This window comes from Centroberyx gerrardi, chromosome 6 (assembly GCF_048128805.1).
Source record: "Centroberyx gerrardi isolate f3 chromosome 6, fCenGer3.hap1.cur.20231027, whole genome shotgun sequence".
Taxonomy (NCBI): domain Eukaryota; kingdom Metazoa; phylum Chordata; class Actinopteri; order Beryciformes; family Berycidae; genus Centroberyx; species Centroberyx gerrardi.
This window is the reverse complement of record NC_136002.1, coordinates 33,389,251-33,413,980: the sequence shown is the minus strand read 5'-3', so window position 1 is coordinate 33,413,980 and position 24,730 is coordinate 33,389,251. Positions and strand designations below refer to the sequence as shown.

Below are 24,730 nucleotides of genomic sequence, written 5' to 3'. Positions count from 1 at the left end.
GTGTCAGGGTGTCAGGGGGTCAGGGTGCCAGGGTGCCAGGGTGCCAGGGTGTCAGGGTGTCAGGGTGTCAGGGTGTCAGGGGGTCAGGGTGCCAGGGTGCCAGGGTGCCAGGGGGTCAGGGTGTCAGGGTGTCAGGGTGTCAGGGTGCCAGGGGGTCAGGGTGCCAGGGTGTCAGGGTGTCAGGGTGTCAGGGTGTCAGGGGGTCAGGGTGCCAGGGTGTCAGGGTGCCAGGGTGCCAGGGGGTCAGGGTGCCAGGGTGTCAGGGTGTCAGGGGGTCAGGGTGCCAGGGTGCCAGGGTGTCAGGGTGTCAGGGTGCCAGGGTGTCAGGGGGTCAGGGTGTCAGGTGTCAGGGTGTCAGGGGGTCAGGGGGTCAGGGTGTCAGGTGCCAGGGTGTCAGGGTGTCAGGGTGCCAGGGTGCCAGGGTGTCAGGGTGTCAGGGTGCCAGGGTGCCAGGGTGTCAGGGTGTCAGGGTGCCAGGGTGTCAGGGTGTCAGGGTGCCAGGGTGTCAGGGTGCCAGGGTGTCAGGGTGTCAGGGGGTCAGGGTGCCAGGGTGTCAGGGTGCCAGGGTGCCAGGGGGTCAGGGTGCCAGGGGGTCAGGGTGCCAGGGTGTCAGGGTGTCAGGGTGTCAGGGGGTCAGGGTGCCAGGGTGCCAGGGTGTCAGGGTGTCAGGGTGCCAGGGTGCCAGGGTGTCAGGGTGTCAGGGTGCCAGGGTGTCAGGGTGTCAGGGTGTCAGGGGGTCAGGGTGTCAGGGTGTCAGGGGGTCAGGGTGCCAGGGTGCCAGGGTGTCAGGGGGTCAGGGTGTCAGGTGCCAGGGTGTCAGGGGGTCAGGGGGTCAGGTGCCAAGGTGTCAGGGTGTCAGGGTGTCAGGGTGCCAGGGTGCCAGGGTGTCAGGTGCCAAGGTGTCAGGGTGCCAGGGTGTCAGGGTGCCAGGGTGTCAGGGGGTCAGGGTGCCAGGGTGTCAGGGTGTCATCAGGCCGCTGCCACCGCTGAATATCTGAGATTGAAGTCAGAAATTTGAAAGAAAAAAAATGTCTGAAAAAAACATATTTTTGGCAGCTGAACATGAAGCCACCCGTCAGTGAGGAGGATTTGAGTTTGAGATGTGGATTTTTTTCTCACAAATTTCTGACTTCAATCTCCAGAGCATGTGAACTGAATTACATTTTCAGTCTCATTTTTAATCTCATTTTATATTTTTATTTTGTTTTATCAATGTTAAACGTTACTTCTCCTGTTCTGATGCTGGTCTTGTTTCTCTCTCATGACCCTCAGCTGGTTTAAAGCAGTTTGTCACACTGCTGTATGAAATGTGTTGAAGCTAAAAATAAAAATAAATGTAATAACTGATGGATGATGTAATAACTTGTCATAACATAATAAAATATCACTGTGAATGTGTGGAAATGTAATAAAACCTGTTAAGGTGATAAATGACATCATGTTATTACATTAAGAAGTGTAATGTCTTTATAACTGATGATGTGATAATAATAACAGATTAATAGTGTAATAACTCTTAACAGTAAGACTCATTACTTTATTAAACAGGTTTGTTCTGTCAGTTGGATCTGAGCCGACTAAATGCCTTGTTGTCCGACTCAGCAGTCTGTCTGCTGACTTCAGCAGCTTAACATGAGGGCAGAGCCGACACACACACACACACACACACACACGCACGCACGCACGCACGCATGCGCACGCACACACATCTTGATTCACTGATGAGGTCAGGTCTCTGCAATCTGTTTATCAACTAACTGAAGACTGACTACATGTTATTATCTGTCAGTGTGATGAAGTATTACTGGTAGGGACTGACTAGATATTATTTGTATAAATATATATACCGTACTTTTATATATATATATATACTATATATGAATATATATATAAAAAAACATAATAATATATATTTGTTTGAATTGTGCAACAGTATCCTCCATGTTGGATGAACATAAATGAGATTAAAGAAGATAAAAAAAGACTGAGTCAGCTGTGGAGCAGGGGGCGTGTCTCTGAGCTGTCAATCAACCACACACCACTGCTACTGGCCTGTGGGTGGGGGTGGGGGTGGGGGTGGGGGGGGGGGGTGTTTGTGCTCCTTCAGTCTCATCGACCCTGCCTGTATCTGCATGTTCAGACAACAAGACTGCATCCAGTTCCCCATGAAGGATTGAAGGATAAAGTCGTCTTGTATTATGTTTATTTTCTATTTCTATGAACAGTATCTACAGTCTGCATGGATCATGATCTGCTCTCAGTAACAAACTACTTTCCTTTTCCATATGTATTTTAAATGAAGCGTCTGTGAAATGTGTTGACTCCTGCACTGATTATCAATAATAATCAATAAATAAACGGCAAATCGTCTTCAGTTCACTGTTTTCCTTCATCCTGATTCAAAAAAAGTAAACCAAGGAAGTTTTGAAAATTAGATAATTTATGTTAAAAGTCATTTTCAGAGGAAACGGCCGGGTCTCTCCAGCAGGAGGCGGCAGCGCAGCAGCTTTCACTTTAAAACGTTCCCCAAACAGGATGAATGAGGAATTTATCTGTCATGATTTTCCTGCAGGTGTTTTAATGTGTTGATGTCCTTCAGTCTGGAGAACTGAGCCTGTCATGTGACTCACTGGGAGGTAAAACCAGGATCTGCTGCTCTGACAGGGAAGGGGTCTCTGAGTCTGTGGACCCCAGAAGGTTTCTGTGAGTTCAGATCATATGTGTTGGCGGTGCTGGAGTATCTGGTGTGAGACTCTCCAGTCACTGTCAGTGGAGCAGCTGCTGATTTTACATCTCAGTCACATCAAGCTGAAGGTTTTCTGTCAGATGAGCAGCTTCAGCTTCAGGACGGAGCAGCTTCAGCTTCAGGACGGAGCAGCTTCAGCTTCAGCTTCAGGACGGAGCAGCTTCAGCTTCAGCTTCAGGACGGAGCAGCTTCAGCTTCAGGATGGAGCAGCTTCAGCTTCAGCTTCAGGACGGAGCAGCTTCAGCTTCAGGACGGAGCAGCTTCAGCTTCAGGACGGAGCAGCTTCAGCTTCAGCTTCAGGACGGAGCAGCTTCAGCTTCAGCTTCAGGACGGAGCAGCTTCAGCTTCAGCTTCAGGACGGAGCAGCTTCAGCTTCAGGACGGAGCAGCTTCAGCTTCAGGACGGAGCAGCTTCAGCTTCAGCTTCAGGACGGAGCAGCTTCAGCTTCAGGACGGAGCAGCTTCAGCTTCAGCTTCAGGACAGAGCAGCTTCAGCTTCAGGACGGAGCAGCTTCAGCTTCAGCTTCAGGACAGAGCAGCTTCAGCTTCAGGACGGAGCAGCTTCAGGACGGAGCAGCTTCAGCTTCAGCTTCAGGACAGAGCAGCTTCAGCTTCAGCTTCAGGACGGAGCAGCTTCAGCTTCAGCTTCAGGACGGAGCAGCTTCAGCTTCAGCTTCAGGACGGAGCAGCTTCAGCTTCAGGACGGAGCAGCTTCAGCTTCAGGACGGAGCAGCTTCAGCTTCAGCTTCAGGACGGAGCAGCTTCAGCTTCAGCTTCAGGACGGAGCAGCTTCAGCTTCAGGACGGAGCAGCTTCAGCTTCAGCTTCAGGACAGAGCAGCTTCAGCTTCAGGACGGAGCAGCTTCAGCTTCAGCTTCAGGACAGAGCAGCTTCAGCTTCAGGACGGAGCAGCTTCAGGACGGAGCAGCTTCAGCTTCAGCTTCAGGACAGAGCAGCTTCAGCTTCAGCTTCAGGACGGAGCAGCTTCAGCTTCAGCTTCAGGACGGAGCAGCTTCAGGACGGAGCAGCTTCAGGACGGAGCAGCTTCAGGATGGAGCAGCTTCAGGACGGAGCAGCTTCAGGATGGAGCAGCTTCAGCTTCAGCTTCAGGACAGAGCAGCTTCAGCTTCAGCTTCAGGACGGAGCAGCTTCAGCTTCAGCTTCAGGACGGAGCAGCTTCAGGACGGAGCAGCTTCAGCTTCAGCTTCAGGACGGAGCAGCTTCAGCTTCAGGACGGAGCAGCTTCAGCTTCAGGACGGAGCAGCTTCAGCTTCAGCTTCAGGACGGAGCAGCTTCAGCTTCAGCTTCAGGACGGAGCAGCTTCAGCTTCAGGACGGAGCAGCTTCAGCTTCAGCTTCAGGACAGAGCAGCTTCAGCTTCAGGACGGAGCAGCTTCAGCTTCAGCTTCAGGACAGAGCAGCTTCAGCTTCAGGACGGAGCAGCTTCAGGACGGAGCAGCTTCAGCTTCAGCTTCAGGACGGAGCAGCTTCAGCTTCAGCTTCAGGACGGAGCAGCTTCAGGACGGAGCAGCTTCAGGATGGAGCAGCTTCAGCTTCAGCTTCAGGACGGAGCAGCTTCAGCTTCAGCTTCAGGACGGAGCAGCTTCAGGACGGAGCAGCTTCAGCTTCAGCTTCAGGACGGAGCAGCTTCAGCTTCAGGACGGAGCAGCTTCAGGACAGAGCAGCTTCAGCTTCAGGACGGAGCAGCTTCAGCTTCAGCTTCAGGACGGAGCAGCTTCAGGACGGAGCAGCTTCAGGATGGAGCAGCTTCAGCTTCAGCTTCAGGACAGAGCAGCTTCAGCTTCAGCTTCAGGACGGAGCAGCTTCAGCTTCAGGACGGAGCAGCTTCAGCTTCAGGACGGAGCAGCTTCAGCTTCAGCTTCAGGACGGAGCAGCTTCAGCTTCAGGACGGAGCAGCTTCAGCTTCAGGACGGAGCAGCTTCAGGACGGAGCAGCTTCAGCTTCAGGACGGAGCAGCTTCAGCTTCAGCTTCAGCTTCAGGACGGAGCAGCTTCAGCTTCAGGACGGAGCAGCTTCAGCTTCAGGACGGAGCAGCTTCAGGACAGAGCAGCTTCAGCTTCAGGACGGAGCAGCTTCAGCTTCAGCTTCAGGACGGAGCAGCTTCAGGACGGAGCAGCTTCAGCTTCAGGACGGAGCAGCTTCAGCTTCAGGACGGAGCAGCTTCAGCTTCAGCTTCAGGACGGAGCAGCTTCAGGACGGAGCAGCTTCAGCTTCAGCTTCAGGACGGAGCAGCTTCAGGACGGAGCAGCTTCAGGACGGAGCAGCTTCAGGACGGAGCAGCTTCAGCTTCAGGATGGAGCAGCTTCAGCTTCAGCTTCAGGACGGAGCAGCTTCAGGACGGAGCAGCTTCAGCTTCAGCTTCAGGACGGAGCAGCTTCAGACTGAACCGTCCTGAGGCAGGAGGAACATACAGGTTCTTAAAATAGGTGGCGTTCCCCTTTAAAGCTCCAGTAGGGGAATCATTTTCTTCCAGTTCAGTTTGATTCCTGCAAAAGATCAAAGATCTTTGTATTTTTTTGTCCTTTGGGAATTAAAGTTCAGCTCATCAGGTCGTATCAAAACCTGAACCAACAGGATGATCCAGGTCTGACCAACCAGGTCGAACCCTGATGCTGCTGTGCTGAGCAGATTAAACATAATGTCAACTGCCTTTAAAAGAATATTCATCTTCATATTCTTCTGTCTGACAGCTTCATGACAAAAGGATTTCATGGTTTGATTTTTGGAAGAGAAACCACTTGATGAGCTGACCTGAGGTCAGCTGCTGTGGAGACAGAGACAGACTGGCTGCTAATTATCCAACCAAAAGCTGCTGATGAGAAACTTCATCTTCACACACAAAAGGGCAACATACTGACTCAATATTAACAAACATTCACCACTGAAATAAAATGTCTGTTCATTGTTTGTTCATGTTTTGAATTGCTGCTATGGAAGAACAGTTATGGAGTCCTGGACGGTCTGGTTAGATTACAGTAATTATACTAACGTCTCAACATGAATGTGCAAATGATTTATTGATGGTAAAACAACAGGCAGCGTTCAGTTTGAGCCCAACCTGCTGACTGCTGCTAACATAACAGCTGTAATGTTAGCACAGACTATATGATTTTATAACATCATATATTCATTTAAAGGACTAGTTTGACTTGTTAGTTTGGTCCATCTGTCTCTTGTCCAGCATCTGATGGGAGGGTTGACACTCTCTCCTCTCTGTGTCTCTGCTAGTTAGCTCTGTCTGGTTAGCATGCTAACGCTTTAGCATACAGGATGTTCAGTAACTGTAGACTAGCTTTATCCTGAAAGTGAGAAAATGAAAGCAAATGCTCTAAGGCTGATGGTTAGCTTTTAATAGCCACATCAAATTAATAACAAAATCAGCATATTATCATCTTAAAAATATAGCCAGAATTAGAGGATTCATGTCCAAACAAGACTTAGAAAAACTCCTCCACACCTTTATCTCAAGGTTAGATTATTAATGGTCTTTTTTCAGGTGGACCCAAACAAGCCGTCAGACCTGATTCAGAACTAAAACTAAGAAACCTGAACACATCACACCGGTTCTCAGCTCTCTGCATATCACCGGCTGCCAGTTTGTCAAAGAATTGACTTTAAAACACAGTTAGTCGTCTACAAATCTCTCGATGGTTCAGGACCAAAATACATCTCTGACTTGCTCGTACCGTATGAACCCTCTAGACCGCTCAGGTCATCTGGACCGGTCTGCTAACTGGTCCCAGAGCCCCAACTTTGAAACTTTTGTATTCTGCACTGCCTACGCAACTTGATCTTTATTCTTTTTATGCATTTTAATTATTTATATGCATTGTCTTTTAAATGTGATTTTTCACTTTTATGTCTTCATTTTTCTTTTATGTACAGCACTTTGAATAGCTGATGTGTATGTGCTATAAACTAACTTGCCTTGCCTTAGTTCATGTTAAAGCCAACAGGATTGTTTAGTGGATTGGTAAAACTGACATTAAACTCAATAAAAAGATGAACTTCCTCTGGCAGCAGACGTTTCTTCTCGTTTAGTTTCCACAGTGAGTGAAGTGAGCAGACAGTTGACGGTTTTGCTGCTGATTCATAACAGACTTCACTAATGATGAAGATTGACATTTAGTTTTCAGAAGTTATGAATCTCTAGGACAGAGAATAAAAACTAAAACCAACTCTGGATTACTGAAAGGTCTTCGTACTTTGGATAATGCTAATCGCCTACAATTACTGAGGCCAAAGTCGTCCTTTAATGTGATTCTGGCTCCACAGACACTCTGGGGCAGACCTGTCAGTGTTAATCTGTTTCCTCTTACTGAAGGGAAGACACACACACACGGCCTCCCTACTCCTTCACACTGTGCCACCTGTGCTTCAGACGGAGCTGCTCAGAGCAAACAGCTGGCAGGTGAAGTCTTCAGTCCGGACGATGGCAGAAGAGCTTTACTGAGTTTTACTCCAAAACGCTGCATTTCAATTTGTGTGTGTGTGTGTGTGTGTGTGTGTGGGAAGGGATTCATGACCTGTTCACCTGTTTAGTTCATCATTCAATAACACTAAAATGTTCATGAAAAAACAAACAAAACAAAAAAATGGTGGCACTTAAGGATTGTGGGCAAAGTATTTGTGTTCGCAATCATTTTTTAGGTAAGGTTTATATTGATAGTTTGATTCATATCGTTCACTTAGTAATATATCTCTACATTACACTTGTGTTTAAAAAGCTCAGGCCTGACGAGTGGGGATGATGTTCTGTCTGTTCTGGTTCTGCAGTGATATCACTTCAACACTTACTTCTCTTCTCACCTGTGTGTAAAAGCCGGAGTGAAGTTAGCTTGGTATTGGTTATTTTTGAATACTCATTTTCCCACCTTCAATAACTTGTAAAGCAAACCAGTAAAACCACATTGATGAATATATTTGTGATCATTGGAAGAGGAAGAACAATTTACAACCACTGGTTTTAATATTTAATCAACTATTTTTTGTCCCACCGGTGACCAGACAAGAGGCAGAACCTACAGTCTCAACTAGCAGAGATGGGACGCCACTTTGTAATTTGACATAAACATCTTGCCTGGTGCATCTTTAACAGTTAAAACTAAAATGACCCAGATATTGGCTGGAGGTCGCTGCCAGCTGACGTGGGATCACGTGATCGGCCCTCGACCACACGGAGGGGAACGTCAGGCTGGGTCGGTCCTGTAAACTCAGCCTCGGCCTTAAAGACCCGCAGCCCTGTCCCTGCGGCGACAGGTTTCATAAGATCCACATGGGACACAAGTGACTAGAATAAATAACAGATGACAGGTTGACGGGCTCATCCGGGACCGCAGAGTGCTGTGGTGGTTTGGTGAGATCGTCCTTCAACCACCGGAAACAGGTTTAACTCTGCTGAAGAGTCTGTGAGCGAGACTGAATCCCTACCAGCTCCAGACCCTGACCTCTGACCCCCTGTGGAGAGGGTGAAAGTAGAGGATCACATTATTATCTTGAACCCTGCTCAGTGGTCTGAACGGCGGCTGGCGCTGCAGCTGGGTGGGTAGAGTTCTGCATGCAGGTCTTAATGTTAAAGTTGGAGTATCTGTACATGTGTTGTCCTCGAGAGAATCGGTCCCGACTCTAAACCGCCGTCACGCTGAAATCCCACGAGCCGGCGGTCTGAGGAGAGACCTGGATCCTGCTCCTCCTGTAGACCTGCTGGAGTAACGCTGTTCAGACACACAAGGATCAACAAAGACTCGTTCTGTGTTTTCCTGACGCTTTTCCCCACAGCTTCCCTTCCTCAGACTGTCTGAGCGTCACGATCAGTCGACCGTCCACAAATCACCAGACACACACACACACACACACACACACAGTCCAGAGAGTCTAGAACCAGAGATAAATAACAGTTAGATTTTTTTCCTTGTTTCTCTTGTTCTCCCTGCACAGACTTCACCCGGCAGGAGGCGCAGGTTTGAATCCCGCTTCACACAGAACGTTTTCATGTTTTGTTAAGTTTGCGTTTCCAGACTTTGCTGTTATTTCAGCAGCCAAATACAAGTTCATGATGTTTGGTTACTTGCCAAAGTGGCTGATGGATCATTTTAACTCCTAAAGCCAAATCATCCAACCTCTGTCTGGAGGTCGTTTCCCTCCCTGGTCACGATGACCCCCGTTACACCTGTGTTACCGTGCGCCTGGTACCTGGATCGGGTTCAGATCTGTTTAAACTGGTTTACATTCACACCTGCTGGTACAGTCTCACGCCTCCACACCGGACTTTCTCTTTCCCTCGCAAAACACAAACCGTCACTTCTCCTCGTACGTCCGAGAGCGGCAGGCGCTAAGAAACTGGCATTTTTGTACACAGATTTTTATTTTTCAAACCAGAGGAAGAGCTCGTCAGACGATCTGCACATCGTGCAACACAGAGGAGAAGAAGAGTGCTGTTTACTTCAGTTACAAGACGTTTACTTCTGTTTCTGTAGCTCCTGTCTGTGGACTGAAGCCGGGCTGCTGTTACTCTACTGCGGTCATGTGGTGCGTCTCAGACCTTCAGAGTTTGACTTGTCAGATCTTCAAAGCATCCAGTGCATTAATAACCAGATTTTATAGGTTTTTGTCACCAGGTGGCAGGTTAACGCAGGTGTGAAGGAGGCCAAATGTGATCCAGGAGGCTGAAGGGTCCAGCAGCCTGCTGGTCTGGAAGAACCAGCACAGTAAAGTCTGGAGGTCTGAAGCTGCCCTCTGCTCCTTAAGGCCAAAACAACGCAGCAGATTAAAACTCAAATCGGGGAGACGACAGATTCTTTCAACATTAAAAGCCTCTAAACGCACCCAAACCATTAAAAAAAAAAAAAAAAAAAAGTTTACACATTGCATTCAAGCCATTTTACAGACTCTCCAGCTCTGTTCAAAGCAACATGAAGGCAGAACAGCCTCGAAGCTCTTCCAGGTGTCGGTGATATATTTGCCTTTGCTAATGTCAAGATATGGATATATAATTAGTTTCACTCTGTTCCGTTCGTCTCGTCTTCCTGCAGCAGGCTGCCGTCCGTTCGGCCCGGCTGCTTCCAGGAGCGCCATTTTGTGTCTCCGTTTCAATTAAACCCAACAATTACCGGGAGGGACACAAAATGGCCGCCACAACACGGCCGCCGTGCCGTCAGGTGAAAGCGGTTTGTCGCTGCGTTCAGCGGCAGCGACAACACCCCCCCCCCCTCCGGCAGGAGCGGCCCGGCCCTTCAGACATTTCAACATCCCAACACACAGAAACGTCCGACGGCCGACAGTCTGGCCCCGCCCACAGGGGTTCGACGGACAACCCCCGCCGGCCAATGTCCGCGCCTCGACCCCGCGGTCCGGACCGCCGGACCGGCCGACGGCGTCGGGCCGTGACGGAGCTCAGCCGATCACATGTCGGACCACAGCACGGCCTTGCTGCCCTTCTCCACGCTGACCACGAACGCTCCCGACGGCGACCAGGACACCGAGTTGATGGCAGAGCTGGAACACAGAAGAACACCAGTAAACACCAGTAAGAAGAACACCAGTAAACACCAGTAAACACCAGTAAGAAGAACACCAGTAAACACCAGTAAACACCAGTAAGAAGAACACCAGTAAACACCAGTAAACACCAGTAAGAAGAACACCAGTAAACACCAGTAAGAAGAACACCAGTAAACACAGTTAAAGAACAGGGACAGGGAAACAGTGTTGGACCGTTTCAGACGTTGCGATATATATTTGAATATACTGAAATATATTTAAATGATTTTACTAATTAAGAAAGCCTGTTTCCAAACTGATGGCAGAGCTGACAGGGAGAACCACAGCACTGTTTAAACTGCTGGTTGTTATAAATGTGAAGTTTCAACATGCTGTAAAACATTTGAAGGATTTGATTTATTCACACTGCTATAAACCAGCAGGCTGGATCTGCCACACAGAACACAGCAGATACAGACTTCAACAGAACAGGAAAAGACCATCTTGGACATCTTAAGACGTTAATGTATATATTTAAATATACTGTAAATGAATTGAAATGCTACATATGGACAGGTTGATGGCAGAGCTGAGAGACCAAAACCAGTCAAACCACCAGATATAAGAAGACCATGTTGGACTGCTTCAGATATTTGCAGGATTTTACATCCAAAATCCTCCATACAAATGGGTTGATGGAGATTTACGTGTTCATGACTTCAGATCAGTGATCAGAGTTTCAAAAACATGCAGGACGGATGTGAACTTCAGCATGGAGAGACAGATCAGGCCTCTAGTGCTGCAACATGCAAGATGTTAAAAATGTTATGAGATATCTAAACAAAAAAAACAGTTTTCAGAGTCTCTCACAGACATGGGAGCCTGCGCTGCATCTGTTCAAATATCTGACAACAAAAAGTATTTGTCTGATTGCAACACTGCCCATGTAACACTGTAATGCTGTCCGGATTGTTTTTCTACTGGTGTACTGGTGCGGACCGGTGTGTCTGCAGGTCTGTTGCGGTCTTACCCGTGGTTCTTGTCCAGGGTTCGGTCCACCTTCCCCGTCAGGACGTTCCAGACGTACAGCGTCCCGTCAGCGGAGCCTCCGGCCACGTAGCTGCCGTCGGGACTGTCCCGCAAACAAACAGTCAGTTACACTCAGTTCCACATTGCATCAGGTCTAGAAAAACCTGACCCGGGTCAGGAGTTAGAGACCAGCAACAGCTCTAATCTGTCTGCAGACCAGCTGCATCAACTTGTTAGTGCCCAGTTCAAGCAGCTCTGTGTTCATTCGTATTGTCCCTATCAAATAAAGTATAAAAAAAAAGTTTGGATATAAATGGGAAATAGAAAGTGATGGTAGAGTTGTGCCAGTCGGTTTTTAATACATTTACTTTTCTGACTGTGAAGCACTTTGTGGCTTTGCTTTGGAAAATTAGCATACAAGTTGATTATTATTTTCATTACCAAGCCATAACACAATAAAAATGACTAAAGGCGGTCGGTGGAGAGCAAACAATTCTCTGTAACAGTTTCTATTTGTTTATCGTTTGTCCTCCAGGTTTCTAACAATATCAGGTGAAAGCAAGTAGCAGGGAAGTCCTGATGTCGGACTTTCCCAGCAGCACACGAACGCAGCATAATGGCAAATAAATAAATAAATAAATAAAATAACTAAATATAAAAAAGCATGTTTTTGAGAAAGTTTTTCCTGTCATACATTTTTTTAGAACTTTAAAATAGTTTAAAGAAAAGTGATTTAGTTAAAAACGAGATGTGAGTGAGCAGAGTCACTGAGTTTGAGTCTGAAGGTTTTGATCCTAAATCTCCTGGTTCACAAATCCAGTTCAGACCAAACTCTCTCTGAGGAAACTAACTGAGACTCTGAGGTTTGCAGGTTTGGAGATTGCAGAAGTTCATATTGTGATTTTTCAATTAATTGTTCCGCTCTAGTTGAAGTGTCCTGGAGTGAAACACTGACGCCCCTCTGTCCCATAACAGCAGCAGCTGAGAGACTAAAATGTAAATGTAGTAATAAAAAATAACAAAAATCCATATGCTGCCATGTTTTTTTTTTTTTAAAAAGCCAGTGGGTGTTAAACCAGTTAGATGGAAAACATTCACTGACCTGAAGGTGACTCTGGTCCAGTCCGCTCCACACTTGAAGCCCTGAGCGCTACAGACACAACAAGTCAGTTATTATATACAGACACACTGTTATATTATATTATATAAAGACCCACTGTTATATTATGTTATTATATAAAGACCCACTATTATATTATATTATTATATAAAGACCCACTATTATATTATATTATATAAAGACCCACTATTATATTATATTATATTATATAAAGACCCACTGTTATATTATATTATATAAAGACCCACTATTATATTATATTATTATATAAAGACCCACTGTTATATTATATTATTATATAAAGACCCACTATTATATTATATTATTATATAAAGACCCACTATTATATTATATTATTATATAAAGACCCACTATTATATTATATTATTATATAAAGACCCACTATTATATTATTATATAAAGACCCACTATTATATTATATTATTATATAAAGACCCACTATTATATTATTATATAAAGACCCACTATTATATTATATTATTATATAAAGACCCACTATTATATTATTATATAAAGACCCACTGTTATATTATATTATTATATAAAGACCCACTGTTATATTATATTATATAAAGACCCACTATTATATTATGTTATTATATAAAGACCCACTGTTATATTATAATATAAAGACCCACTATTATATTATATTATTATATAAAGACCCACTGTTATATTATATTATTATATAAAGACCCACTATTATATTATTATATAAAGACCCACTGTTATATTATATTATTATATAAAGACCCACTGTTATATTATATTATATAAAGACCCACTATTATATTATTATATAAAGACCCACTATTATATTATGTTATTATATAAAGACCCACTATTATATTATTATATAAAGACCCACTATTATATTATATTATTATATAAAGACCCACTGTTATATTATATTATTATATAAAGACCCACTGTTATATTATATTATATAAAGACCCACTATTATATTATATTATTATATAAAGACCCACTGTTATATTATAATATAAAGACCCACTGTTATATTATATTATTATATAAAGACCCACTGTTATATTATTATATAAAGACCCACTGTTATATTATAATATAAAGACCCACTGTTATATTATATTATTATATAAAGACCCACTATTAGATTATATTATTATATAAAGACCCACTGTTATATTATGTTATTATATAAAGACCCACTGTTATATTATAATATAAAGACCCACTATTAGATTATATTATTATATAAAGACCCACTGTTATATTATGTTATTATATAAAGACCCACTGTTATATTATGTTATTATATAAAGACCCACTGTTATATTATGTTATTATATAAAGACCCACTGTTATATTATGTTATTATATAAAGACCTGCTACCAAACCACAGGCTGGTTCTGTGTTCAGAAGCCTGCTCAGTCTGGATCTACAGACATCTGAACATCAGCTGTTCAGCTGTGTTCATCTCTAACGACCCGTGTCTCAGTGGGACCTGCAGGTTAAGTAAAGCTGCAGCCACCTGAACGTCTGTCTGACGGCGTTGGTGCGCAGGTCGATGATCTTGAGCAGGTCGTCTCTGGAGCAGGTGAGCAGCTCGGTGCGGTCGTGGTTCAGGTCCAGAGACGTCACCCTGCCCAGCAGCTCCAGCTCCCGCACGATGCTCTCCGCCCTGTGTTAATAACATTAACACAGCTGTAACATTAACACACAGCTGTAACATTACAACTGGGCTCCTGCAAATGAAGCTTTGTTGAGGGAGATTTTACAGGCTGAATCGTCAAATTTAGAGACTTTTAACGATACTGAACTTCTCATTATGAAGTTTTATGTAATGTTTTGAACTGAACTCTTCAGACGCCTCTCCGACTCTCACCTGATGTCCCAGAAGCGAACCTTCTTGTCAAAATGGCCGCTCATGACGCACTGCTCCGTGCAGACGATGTCGTTACAGCTGGAGCCGGCGAACACCGTCTTCATACCTGGAGGAGGAGAGCGACCAGTCAGCTACTACACCGACACTTTCACTTCCTGTGTCACCACCTGTTGTTCTCTACAGAGGGTGACGTCATCACCTGGCACCAAGGATCAGCCAATAGCAGATGGACAGTCCAGTGGCATGCTGGGTACCTTTAGAGGTCAGGCTTCACACACATTTAATTCCCTCTGTTTCCATTTCAAACTTCCAGACTAACACATGAATTTGAAAATTAATTTATCACAACATGAAACAATCGAGTCCACAGCCTGGAAACAGTCAGGTTCTACTCTCCAGACCGTCCCGGGACGCTGTGGGAGCCTCGTTAATGAAAAGCTGTCGGTCAAAGAAGCCGACCAATCACGTACAGACTTTGCTGCGGAGGTCCCACAGCTTCAGGGTTCGGTCGTAGCTCCCGGAGACGATGCGGGCGTTGTCCAATAGGAAGCGAGCGGACAGCACCTTCCCACTGTGGCCCGTCAGGGTGTGCTGCAGGGGACACACACACACACACACACACACACACACACACACACACACACACACACACACACACACACACACACACACACACACACACACACACACACACACACACACACACACACACACACACACACACACACACACACCAGAGTCAAACACACTTTGACGAGCCCATGTGTGACAGTTAACGAATGGCAATTCATTTCTTTGCTAAATTGTATTATTGTTTTTTAAAATTTATTTTTATGTCAAGCTCAGTTGTTTTGTCCTTAAGAAATATTCCTCTCTACAAGTATTGTATTTCTATTTCTTACACTTTACATTCCTTTACATTAGACTGCTGATAATGACAAACCCATATTAAGGCATTTTACATATATATAAAAAAAAAAAAACAGTAAATAAATTGACCAAAAAAAAATAAATAAAAAAAAAAGTGACTATGTTTCTTGCTCAATATTTGAGAAACCCAGATGCTTACATCCTTTAAAATGTTTGTGATTTGATTTTCAATAATTTTAATCAGGGATTTTACTTTCATGCCAGTAATCGTTAATCATTTTGGAATAAAATCCTGACTGTACAGTTTCTTTTAAACTAACTCTGAATAAAAGTGTTCCTGTAAATAAATAAATCAGATTCATATTGCAGAGTTTAGTTTTGGTCTCAGTAGAAGAGTGAGATCACCGGCCTAGCCCCGCCCCCAGAGCCGACGCTCCTTGGTTATTGGTTCTGTTGGATGTGCGTGATCACATCGAGCCAATAGGATCTCTCTACAGTCTCGGACTGTGATGTCACATCCTGTCTTGTCAGCAGCCCCTGGGACCAGCGCTGCTTCACTAGAGCATGATGGGAGGAGAGCAGGGGCTGCTGGGAGCCAAAATGGCGTCTGAGGCGGGGATCTGGGCTTCAGACCTTTTACATGACATCATCGACCAGAAGAAAATGAATCCAGTTCAGACTGAGAGAAACACCAAGTCAGAGCTGAGAGACCTGGGAAACTTTTTCACCGTCAAACAGCCAATCAGATTCCTGCGCTTCCTTGTTAAATCGTATGCTGGTTGTATTGAATCGTGAACTCCACGGTTTGAGAAAAGCGTCATCTTCCTGACCTCAACATCACTTGAAACTCTACAGCGGGTTACAGATGGGCTTTGTGGGGTCAGAGGTCATGAACAGCACATGGTGGAGCCGAGGGTTTTGATCCTACAGCAGGTTTTATTCTCTGCAGACTCACCCTCAGTCTGTAGTCGTCTACGGTCCAGATCCGACTGGCAAAATCATTGGAGGCGGCCAGCAGGTAGGAGCCCTGACGAGACGACAAGGACAGAGAAACCGGTCAACTGCAGGGAAACATTAGATCAGCCAGCAGAGACAAACCCTAAGAGACTGGAATCTGTAAAAAATACACCTTTAAAATACACTATCAGAAGCTACAGGCAGAGTCAGAGGCACCAACCAGCAGGTAGAAGCCCTTATAAATACATAATAACATATTCAGTAGATACAGATAAATAGAAACAAGGAAGATAAAGGTGGCACATTTGAAGGATCAATGGACGAGCTGTTTCAGAAGGTTTCAGGTTCAATCCAAACAACATCTTTACGCGACTTTACAACTGATTTACTGCATAAAAATACAAAACTCAGCACAGATGGAAAATATTTGGTCGGTACGTTTGAAGTCTGACATTTACGTACCTATTCTACGTAGAACAGGTAGGCTGTGAGTCTTGATCAAATCTGTTTTTGTGTGTCTTGCTCTGATGTTTGTTCTATATCTTTCTGTTCTATGGTCGATTGATCAGTTAGATCTAGTCAGGCTCATTCTCTGTAAAGTCCTTTGAGACATGCATGTGAGATGAGACTCTAATTAAATGTTTATTTCTACAGTCCTTTATCATTCTGTCAGCAGCTTGCAGAACTACAGTTCACAACATGCTACAAAAGTAAATCCAGAGTCTGAGCCGGACTGGAGACTCACAGCGCTGTCAAACTCGATGCTGGTGATGCCGGCGTTGCTGCCGGTCAGGGCTCCTTTAGGCTCACAGCGACCTACACACACACACAGAACGAACACAGACACACACACACACACACACACACACACACACACACACAGGTTACAGCAGAGGCCAACAGTCCTGAAAAACACAGACGACTTGGTTCATTCCAACTTAAGATATCAACCATTTAAAAAAAAAAAAATACCGATTCCTGGTACTGGAGTAAAACTCACTGACAAACAGAGGTGGAGACTCGAGTCACATGACTTGGACTCGAGTCACAGTTTGAATTGCTTGAGACTTGACTTGATGCATGAAGAGAAGACCTGAGACTTGACTTGGGTTCTGGTGACTTGGGACTTGACTCTGACTTGTACTTTGATGACTTGAAAAGGTTTCTAAAGTCTTGACTTGAGATCTTGTGTTTGTGTAAATGACTTAGATTGAAAGTGATGAGATTTGTTCCAGCGGACGACTGAATTTAAATTCTGTTTTCTGAATTTGTATGGAATGATTGAATTTATTGAAGTTGAAACTGATTATAGAAATCAAACTCATGATGCTCTTACCAAGTTTTTATCCTATTAAAACCATATTGCATTGAAAAGTCCTAGATATTTAGTTTTCTTTAAGATATTAAATTGATACTGGACATTTATCTGACAGGAGTTACTAGTTCCTTTGCAGAATAAGGTTTTACATTCAAAACATACTTTTACTTACTAGTTTTTTTTCTAAAACACATGCTGCTTTGTAATGATGTCACTTCCTGTTCTCTCAGTCTGAACGAAGGTCTCAGCTTGAAAACTTGAGATCAGCCCCCTCCTCTCCTCCCCCTCGCCCCGAAGCTCCATGCTGATTGGTTCTGTTGGATGTGCGTGGTCATCACACCGAGCCAATAGGATCTCTTTACTGACTCGGACCGTGATGTCACATCCTGTCTGTCAGCGGCTCCTGAGACCAGCGCCGCACTACTAGAGCATGATGGGTAGAGAGCAGGGGCTGCTGGGAGCCAAAGGGCGAGTGGGCTGAGGATTCTGGGTAATCAGACCTTTTACTGTTCATCACTGACCTTCGCTGTAACAGCCGAGTCACACTGAGCCGTCTCTCCTGTGACTTCCTGCAGCAGTACTTCGAGTTTTGTTCCACATGTTCCAGGTTGGAAGTTTATTTGTTTGTTGCTGACGGACAAATTCCTATCCGACCAGCCACATGGTGTTTCTCCCTGCATGCATTTCTTCTTTGCCTGTTACAATGTGTTAGTAACTGGTGGCTGATCGATGTGCGACAAAGATATTTTTGCTGATGAATATTTTAGTTCTAAGTAGACTGAAGCAGCGAAGCGGTTTTGCCTGACTGCTGTGATGATTCTCATTTTGTCCATTTGTTATTCTCATACATGTACTCACTTTGGAGAAAACTTCACAGTACTTGAGTTGATAACTGTTGTATTAAATCTCCATATCCTCCACTCTCCAGTTTTATTTTGTGTCTTGAGGTCCATTCAAAGCTGTGTGTGTGGTGTCATGAACCAAAAACACTCTCAATCCATTTCTCCACGTTCATTTTCCAGCATCTCTCTGAGCCTTACCAAGAACAGGCCGTTTCTGTCTCCGTGTCTTTAAGGCTCATTAATATTAACGACCCCTCCGTTCCGATCGGCTAACCGTTTCGAGAGCGAAACGTGAGACGCCGCGGCCCGGCGGCTACAGGTAGGGAAAACTCTCCGGTAATAAACGATGACGACCGCTCGACCGCTTTGAAAAAAACACTTTGTTAGTCTATTATTTCTTACAGAAATGATAATGAGCGAACCTTTGTGACGCCACAAAGTTACGGAAGTCCAAACGGCTCGTTTAGAGGCTCGCTTTTCTAATATGGATTGTGTGGATTTAGTTTTGATACTTTCACCATGTTTAGATACACATCCAACTCCTTTATCATCACAGAGGAGAGGGAGTCCTGCTTTACATGATGTGGACCTTTAAAACTCCTTTCAGTGTTTCATTTCATCATTGTGTTTAAGAAAAAAGTCAAATGTCTTGTGACTGATATGATACACTGGTTTTTATGTAATTGAAGCACTACTGCATTACTGTACTGTTTGTTAAGTTTCCATCTTTAATATAATTGAGATATTATTGTATTTTGAGATAATGGTAATATGAAGTTTTCATTTCGGCAGAAGCCTCAGAGTCTCATGTATTGATCTGAACAGTTTGATACTTCACAGCTAAACTCACCAGAGACGACCTCCCACAGCTTCACCCGCCGGTCCATCCCTCCTGTTGCTAGGAGACGAGAGCCGGGGCTGAACCTCACCGCGTTCACCTCGCCGTCATGAGCCTCCTGCGCACACACACACACACACACACACACACACACACAGAGAAAATACGTGGCTTAACACTGAGCCAAAAGAAAACACAACATCCCAGTAAGCCTCATTTTTCTACTGTGATTCTATTTCATTTCGGTCTCAGCTTGAAAACTTGAGATCAGCCCCCTCCTCTCCTCCCCCTCGCCCCGACGCTCCATGCTGATTGGTTCTGTTGGATGTGCGTCATCATCACACCGAGCCAATAGGATCTCTTTACTGACTCGGACTGTGATGTCACATCCTGTCTGTCAGCGGCTCCTGGGACCAGCGCTGCACAACTAGAGCATGATGGGTAGAGAGCAGGGGCTGCTGGGAGCCAAAGGGCGAGTGGGTTGAGGATTCTGGGTAATCAGACCTTTTACTGTTCATCACTGACCTTTTAAGCTACATCTGGGCCATAATGCATCTGGACTATGGCCCTCTGTAATTACATGCACATGGGTCTATGTGAGACCAGAAGAGAGGCATTATGGGAGAACGGGAATCGCAGTTCAACTGTAAAGCAAGGCTGGGCAAACACTACATGACTGAACTCACTGTGTAAAGATTAGACCCAACATGCACTTCATTTTGTCTTATTGTGTCTTAGAGCAGCAACTCAACCTTTTTCATATCAAGGACCTGATTTAGTCCACATCAGGCCCACAGACCCCCATCATGAGATTTTGTCTCTCAGACCCAAATCTGATAATATTTTTATTGTTAGATATATTTTTTTTATCCCCGTTCATAATCCAGTCCGTTTCCTTATATTCTTATTTGATCTTTATCGTCATGTCTGGTTTCATTTGTCTTTTATGTCTTATTTTTTTTCCCCAGTTTGTAACACTGTCTGTCTCCTAACATTCTTATTTTACTTATTTTATCTTAATTTTACTTCACGTCTGGTTTCATTTTTAATCTCTCGTCTTCTCTTCGGTGTAATCACTTTGTGTATTTATTTACCTTAACTGTTTGGAAAGCACTTTGTAACGGTTGTTTTAAAAAGTGCTATATAAATAAAGATTCTTATTATTTGACCGCCACAACTACCACTGACTTGCAGTGATCTGAAAATCAGTCATGAGAGTAAATCAGCCTGAAGTGAAGAAAGTGTGTCTCCAGCCTCGCACACACACACACACACACACACACACACAGCACCAGAACATGTCGGCCTCACTGACAGACTCCATGTGAGCGTGTCGGACAGAAACACTTACGAACACGTGCAGCGCTGTGGACGGGACGCGGACCTCGGCACACACTCCGGACGGGGCCTCGGCGTTTTCTGGTGAAGTGCTGAAGGAGTTGGCGGTCCGACGCCTGCAGGGAGACAGACCAGGGTCACAAACAGGTTCTCGTCCTGGAAGACTAGTACAGATGTGCAGCTGCACTCATCTAAACACACCATGCTCAAGTTGGAGGACTGAAGCCTGATGTGGACGGGATTAGTCTCACAGGGGGAGGTGGGGAAGGGGTCAGGGAAGAGACTGAAGACTCTCTCCTTAATAACTTAAATCATATAATAATAAATCATCTAAAATACAACTGAGGTTAAACAACAGGTGGTGTCAGCCAGGCAATCTGATTGGTCAACGAAGCATTCAAACCATGCAGATAATTCAAATAATGCTAGCTGTGATTTACTGGCTCGGATCGGCCGCTTTTAACTGGGATTACTGGGACTTCAGTGATGCTAACAGTTGCGTTCCTGTTGGACCATAAACAGTCAAGAACTCCCTCTAAGGTTTTATCACTGCATTACAGCATTGACCAAGGTTTGCCTTTTGTCTAAGAGAGCTGACGTTCTGAGCATGTGCCGTCTCTCTGATCCCTGATTGGCCGTAACGATCATGTCCACGCTCCCATCTTCCATCTAAACCAAGTTGTTCCTAAACTCTTTCAACCTGGGTCCCAAAGGAGAAATTTCGTCCAGACCCAAGGACAGAGAAAATATTTCCTGACTTTTGTCCACCTCGCATTTTGGGTTCCTTCCAACAGTTTAACAAACAAGAACACATGCTGCCTTCAGGTCGTGTCGGAGTCACCGTAAATTAACAGGGAAAACAACACGGGGAAAAAGGAAATGCAACCCAAAACTCAGCTCACAGCATGGCATGCAGGTCAGAGGATACTTAATAAAGAACCAGTGGGTACAGAACAGCAACTACACCACACCATGGGTTAGGTGGATAATGTGGTTATAAAAAAAAACATCACTAGAGAAAAGTGGTTCTTGGGAAAATTGGCTCATCTATAAATTCAAAAGTCTTCAATGAATCTAAAAACCCCTTAATTGATAGCAAAAATGCCAAATGAGTTAAACTGCTTTTGATTCACTGAAGATTCGCCTCCTTTACCTTGTTGAACTCTGTTGTGCCGTACCCACTGTTCTGATTGGCTGTAATGACCCCGACCAGTCCTACTGTATCATCCCTCAAGACAGACAGGTAGTACCAGCTGTCAGTCATCTACCACAGAACTCATCGCAAAGACTACGGAAGCCTTCAGGGAACACTTCTGGACAAGCCATCGCCACACTCAGGTCCTTGTAACATCTTCCACTAAATCACCGTGTTACGAGACGGATTGTAATGCCATCAGTTAATATGCAATCATATGAGGAAGACAGAACTGATCTGTGTTCAGGCCTTCTGGGACAGGTGGTCCATCTGAGCCTCCTCTTACAGACCAGTCCAGTCAGTTCTGAGCTGGTAAATTCTACTCGGAGACTCGGTTTGGGTCAGGGACCCAGTTCCTCCGATGTCCTAAAATCTGACGTCACCAACAAGGAAACACCTGTTGGTAAAGTGTGTGTGTGATAGAGTCATTTCAAATAAAATTAACACACGATTTTACCGCACCGTTATATCTTGAAATGCCAAGACAGAACACTTGATTAATTTTTCTTGTGGCTGATGTTTGTTTTACTATAAAACTCAAAACGTATCAGTTTTAATTTTAATCCTCACATGCAACCCAAGTCTACAAAAAAAACTTCTCTTGATGGCTTCAAAAAAAATGTGTGAACGCTTCCAGGTCGCTGCCCTTAGACATCAAGTCACTCTAACCATAACGCCTCCTGGTGTGGCATGTTCATGTTCTTCGGTACATCTAAGGCTGGGCACACACTACAGAACTTTTAGGCCAAGAAGAGCCACAACTTGGTCTTTGTGACTGATTTCCAAGATCGTAATAGTCGGCGCTTGTTTGCGGACGTCGTACAGATGATCTTTAGGTGTCTGAGGCTTCAGGACTTTAATCTCTCGTCTTGGGAACACCACGACTGCTTCCAACATGTCGGATTTTTACGAGTTTGAGTGCGAACCAATGTGTATTCCCATGATAACATTATCATAGCTGTACAGCAGCCACATTAACTGTCCCAGGAAAAATGTCTGGTGAGGAATTTAAATTTGACTCCAACTCGACCCGCTCCAGTTCTGTCTTCACCCAATGATTACAATTAGAATAATTTATCAAACAAGCTGAGTGCAACATTCAACACAGATTTGACCTGAGCCCCTAATTACAAGCGAACCAATTATAATCTTGAAAAAAGGCAGTTCAGTGTCTACCCTAAAATATTTTCTATGGTGGTGCAGCAAGAGACTCAACATGGGGTCTCAATCACAACATTTCATTTAAAAGTTAATATAAAGCATTGAGGGAATGGGTAGTCCACTTCTCCACAGTAAGACATATTCTGAAATCTAATCTATCAACACCACTGGTTTGTATCGAGGGGTTTCACCGATAAATCTTCCCTTCAGTGGGTGTTTCCTGCCAGAGCGTCACACTTGAGGTTGACGATATGATATGCAGACAACTTCTGAGGCAACAGATGGGAAATATTGCCTTCAGCAGGGGAGGAGACTGTCCAACACTGGGCTATAAAGAGCAACAGCATCATGAGAAAATGTTTCATCTACTGTACTTAAAGGGGGTGAAACACAGCAACCTCTGGGGCAACTTCATGGACACCAATGTCCATGAAGTTGCCTCTGTTGGGGCTTTAACCACACAGGAACGATGCCCATCTACAGGCTTGTAAACAGGTTATTGTTTAGTATTAAGATTATTGCCAAGAATAATCGCAAACCCGACCGTGCGTTCACACTGCGAGCAAAACGATCAACAAGTCAGCAGAAGTCTGTTCATTTCCCACAGAGCCGAGTGACGAGGGAAACGCCGCTGACGGACGCTCAGCGAGCCTGTGAGGCGAGGCGCTGGGCCGTCAGCAGCCAATCAGGGGAGGGGGAGTTCTCACAGCGGTTGTGATAAAAATGTCTTCTTGAAGGAAGTCTTTTCTTTCACGTGTTTCCAAAAGCATGTCGTAACCCACGCAGTTCGTGAAATCTTTAGTTAATTCAAGATATCCTCGCACTTTGAGTTTTGAACTCTTTATACAGCATTTCACAGAATGAACATGACTGTATTATTACATGTTAAAGAATAACACCAAACCCAAATCTGTGTAAAGCCTGACATCTTAAAGTAAAAAACATGCTACTGAAATTGCCATCTGCTATGGGCTGATGTTTGGTGCCAAGTGATGTCACCCTTTAGAGAAAAACAGGTGTTGTGAAATCTCTCTTCAAGACATGCTTTCGGAAACACTCGCCAAATTTCCACAACATATCTTCAAAATGTCAGAGCCTCTGGCCCCGCCCACAATCTGTCAGAGCAGAGCGACCCGCGGACCAGACGGCTGCAGTGTGAACGCACAGACAGACAGGGTCCTTCACCTGGAGTGTGGTGGGAGGAGTCCAGGCTGAACACACTCAGACACGCTGCAGACAGACAGATGGGCAGATAGACAGGTCATCAATCACAACATGGACACGCCCACTTTGACAGCCCAGACCCACAACAGGAACCCAGAAGACGCCCAGAGACGGGAAGACATTTTAAACCCACATACCCAAATATGTTGGAGATGGAGTCCAGGAGCCCGCCAGGGGGAGGCTGGGAAATTCGCTTACTGGAGAAAAAAAACAAATAAAAAACATCCACTTTAATCATCTATTCAAATTCAAAACAAGAAACAGGTATAACACAAATCAGACTCTATGGAAAAGCAACAACCACATAAAGAGACTTTTAATGCAAAAGTCAAAAGGGCAAAGAAACATTTCTCTGCAAATTCATATCGAGTCGTTTCTGGTTCAGCAGGCATTTCAAAACCCAGACCGGACTCCAAACACTGGATGGTGTTTTAACAATTTGGGTAAATCCTTTTTCCATAACTATTTTTTTTTAATCAGTTTTCTAATGGCCGTCACAAATCTGACAGTGCAGGTTGGACTAAAGTCTAGGTGCTTCAGCTGGAAAGGTTAAAAGTTTAACACTTCAATATTCATTTCTATGGAAAAATAAAGAATAAAACATGAATAACTTTAAAAGTATAAAGAGTATCAAGAGGTTGAACACCTTCACATCTCCTAATATTAAAACTGAAGTTTGTAGCTGATAGAACTAGTTCAGACTCAG

At 44.5% G+C, this 24,730-nt stretch overlaps 1 protein-coding gene and 3 non-coding genes across 6 annotated transcripts in view; all 4 read right to left on the bottom strand.

Annotated features, from left to right (window-relative positions):
- Window positions 1-7,669: 7,669 nt before the first annotated feature.
- atg16l1 (ATG16 autophagy related 16-like 1 (S. cerevisiae)) overlaps window positions 7,670-24,730 on the bottom strand; it is a 30,385-nt gene continuing 13,324 nt past the window's right edge. Inside the window, exons 10-21 of one of the 3 annotated variants that reach the window (XM_078284126.1) lie at window positions 24,162-24,221; window positions 23,986-24,030; window positions 20,458-20,560; window positions 19,119-19,224; window positions 16,854-16,924; window positions 16,107-16,178; window positions 14,752-14,872; window positions 14,282-14,387; window positions 13,928-14,077; window positions 12,375-12,422; window positions 11,274-11,375; window positions 7,670-10,258 (exon numbers count right to left, since the gene is read on the bottom strand). In XM_078284126.1, the coding sequence (XP_078140252.1) occupies window positions 10,165-10,258; window positions 11,274-11,375; window positions 12,375-12,422; window positions 13,928-14,077; window positions 14,282-14,387; window positions 14,752-14,872; window positions 16,107-16,178; window positions 16,854-16,924; window positions 19,119-19,224; window positions 20,458-20,560; window positions 23,986-24,030; window positions 24,162-24,221 (1,078 nt within the window). In that variant the 3' untranslated portion in view covers window positions 7,670-10,164. The remainder of the gene's footprint in view (window positions 10,259-11,273; window positions 11,376-12,374; window positions 12,423-13,927; window positions 14,078-14,281; window positions 14,388-14,751; window positions 14,873-16,106; window positions 16,179-16,853; window positions 16,925-19,118; window positions 19,225-20,457; window positions 20,561-23,985; window positions 24,031-24,161; window positions 24,222-24,730) is intronic. The other 2 variants (XM_071913868.2, XM_071913871.2) reach the window with 2 other exon arrangements.
- On the bottom strand, window positions 15,532-15,806 carry LOC139923152 (small Cajal body-specific RNA 6). The gene has a single exon (XR_011785172.2).
- On the bottom strand, window positions 17,667-17,948 carry LOC139923150 (small Cajal body-specific RNA 6). Its single transcript, XR_011785170.2, has one exon.
- LOC139923151 (small Cajal body-specific RNA 6) lies at window positions 19,351-19,632 on the bottom strand. Its single transcript, XR_011785171.2, has one exon.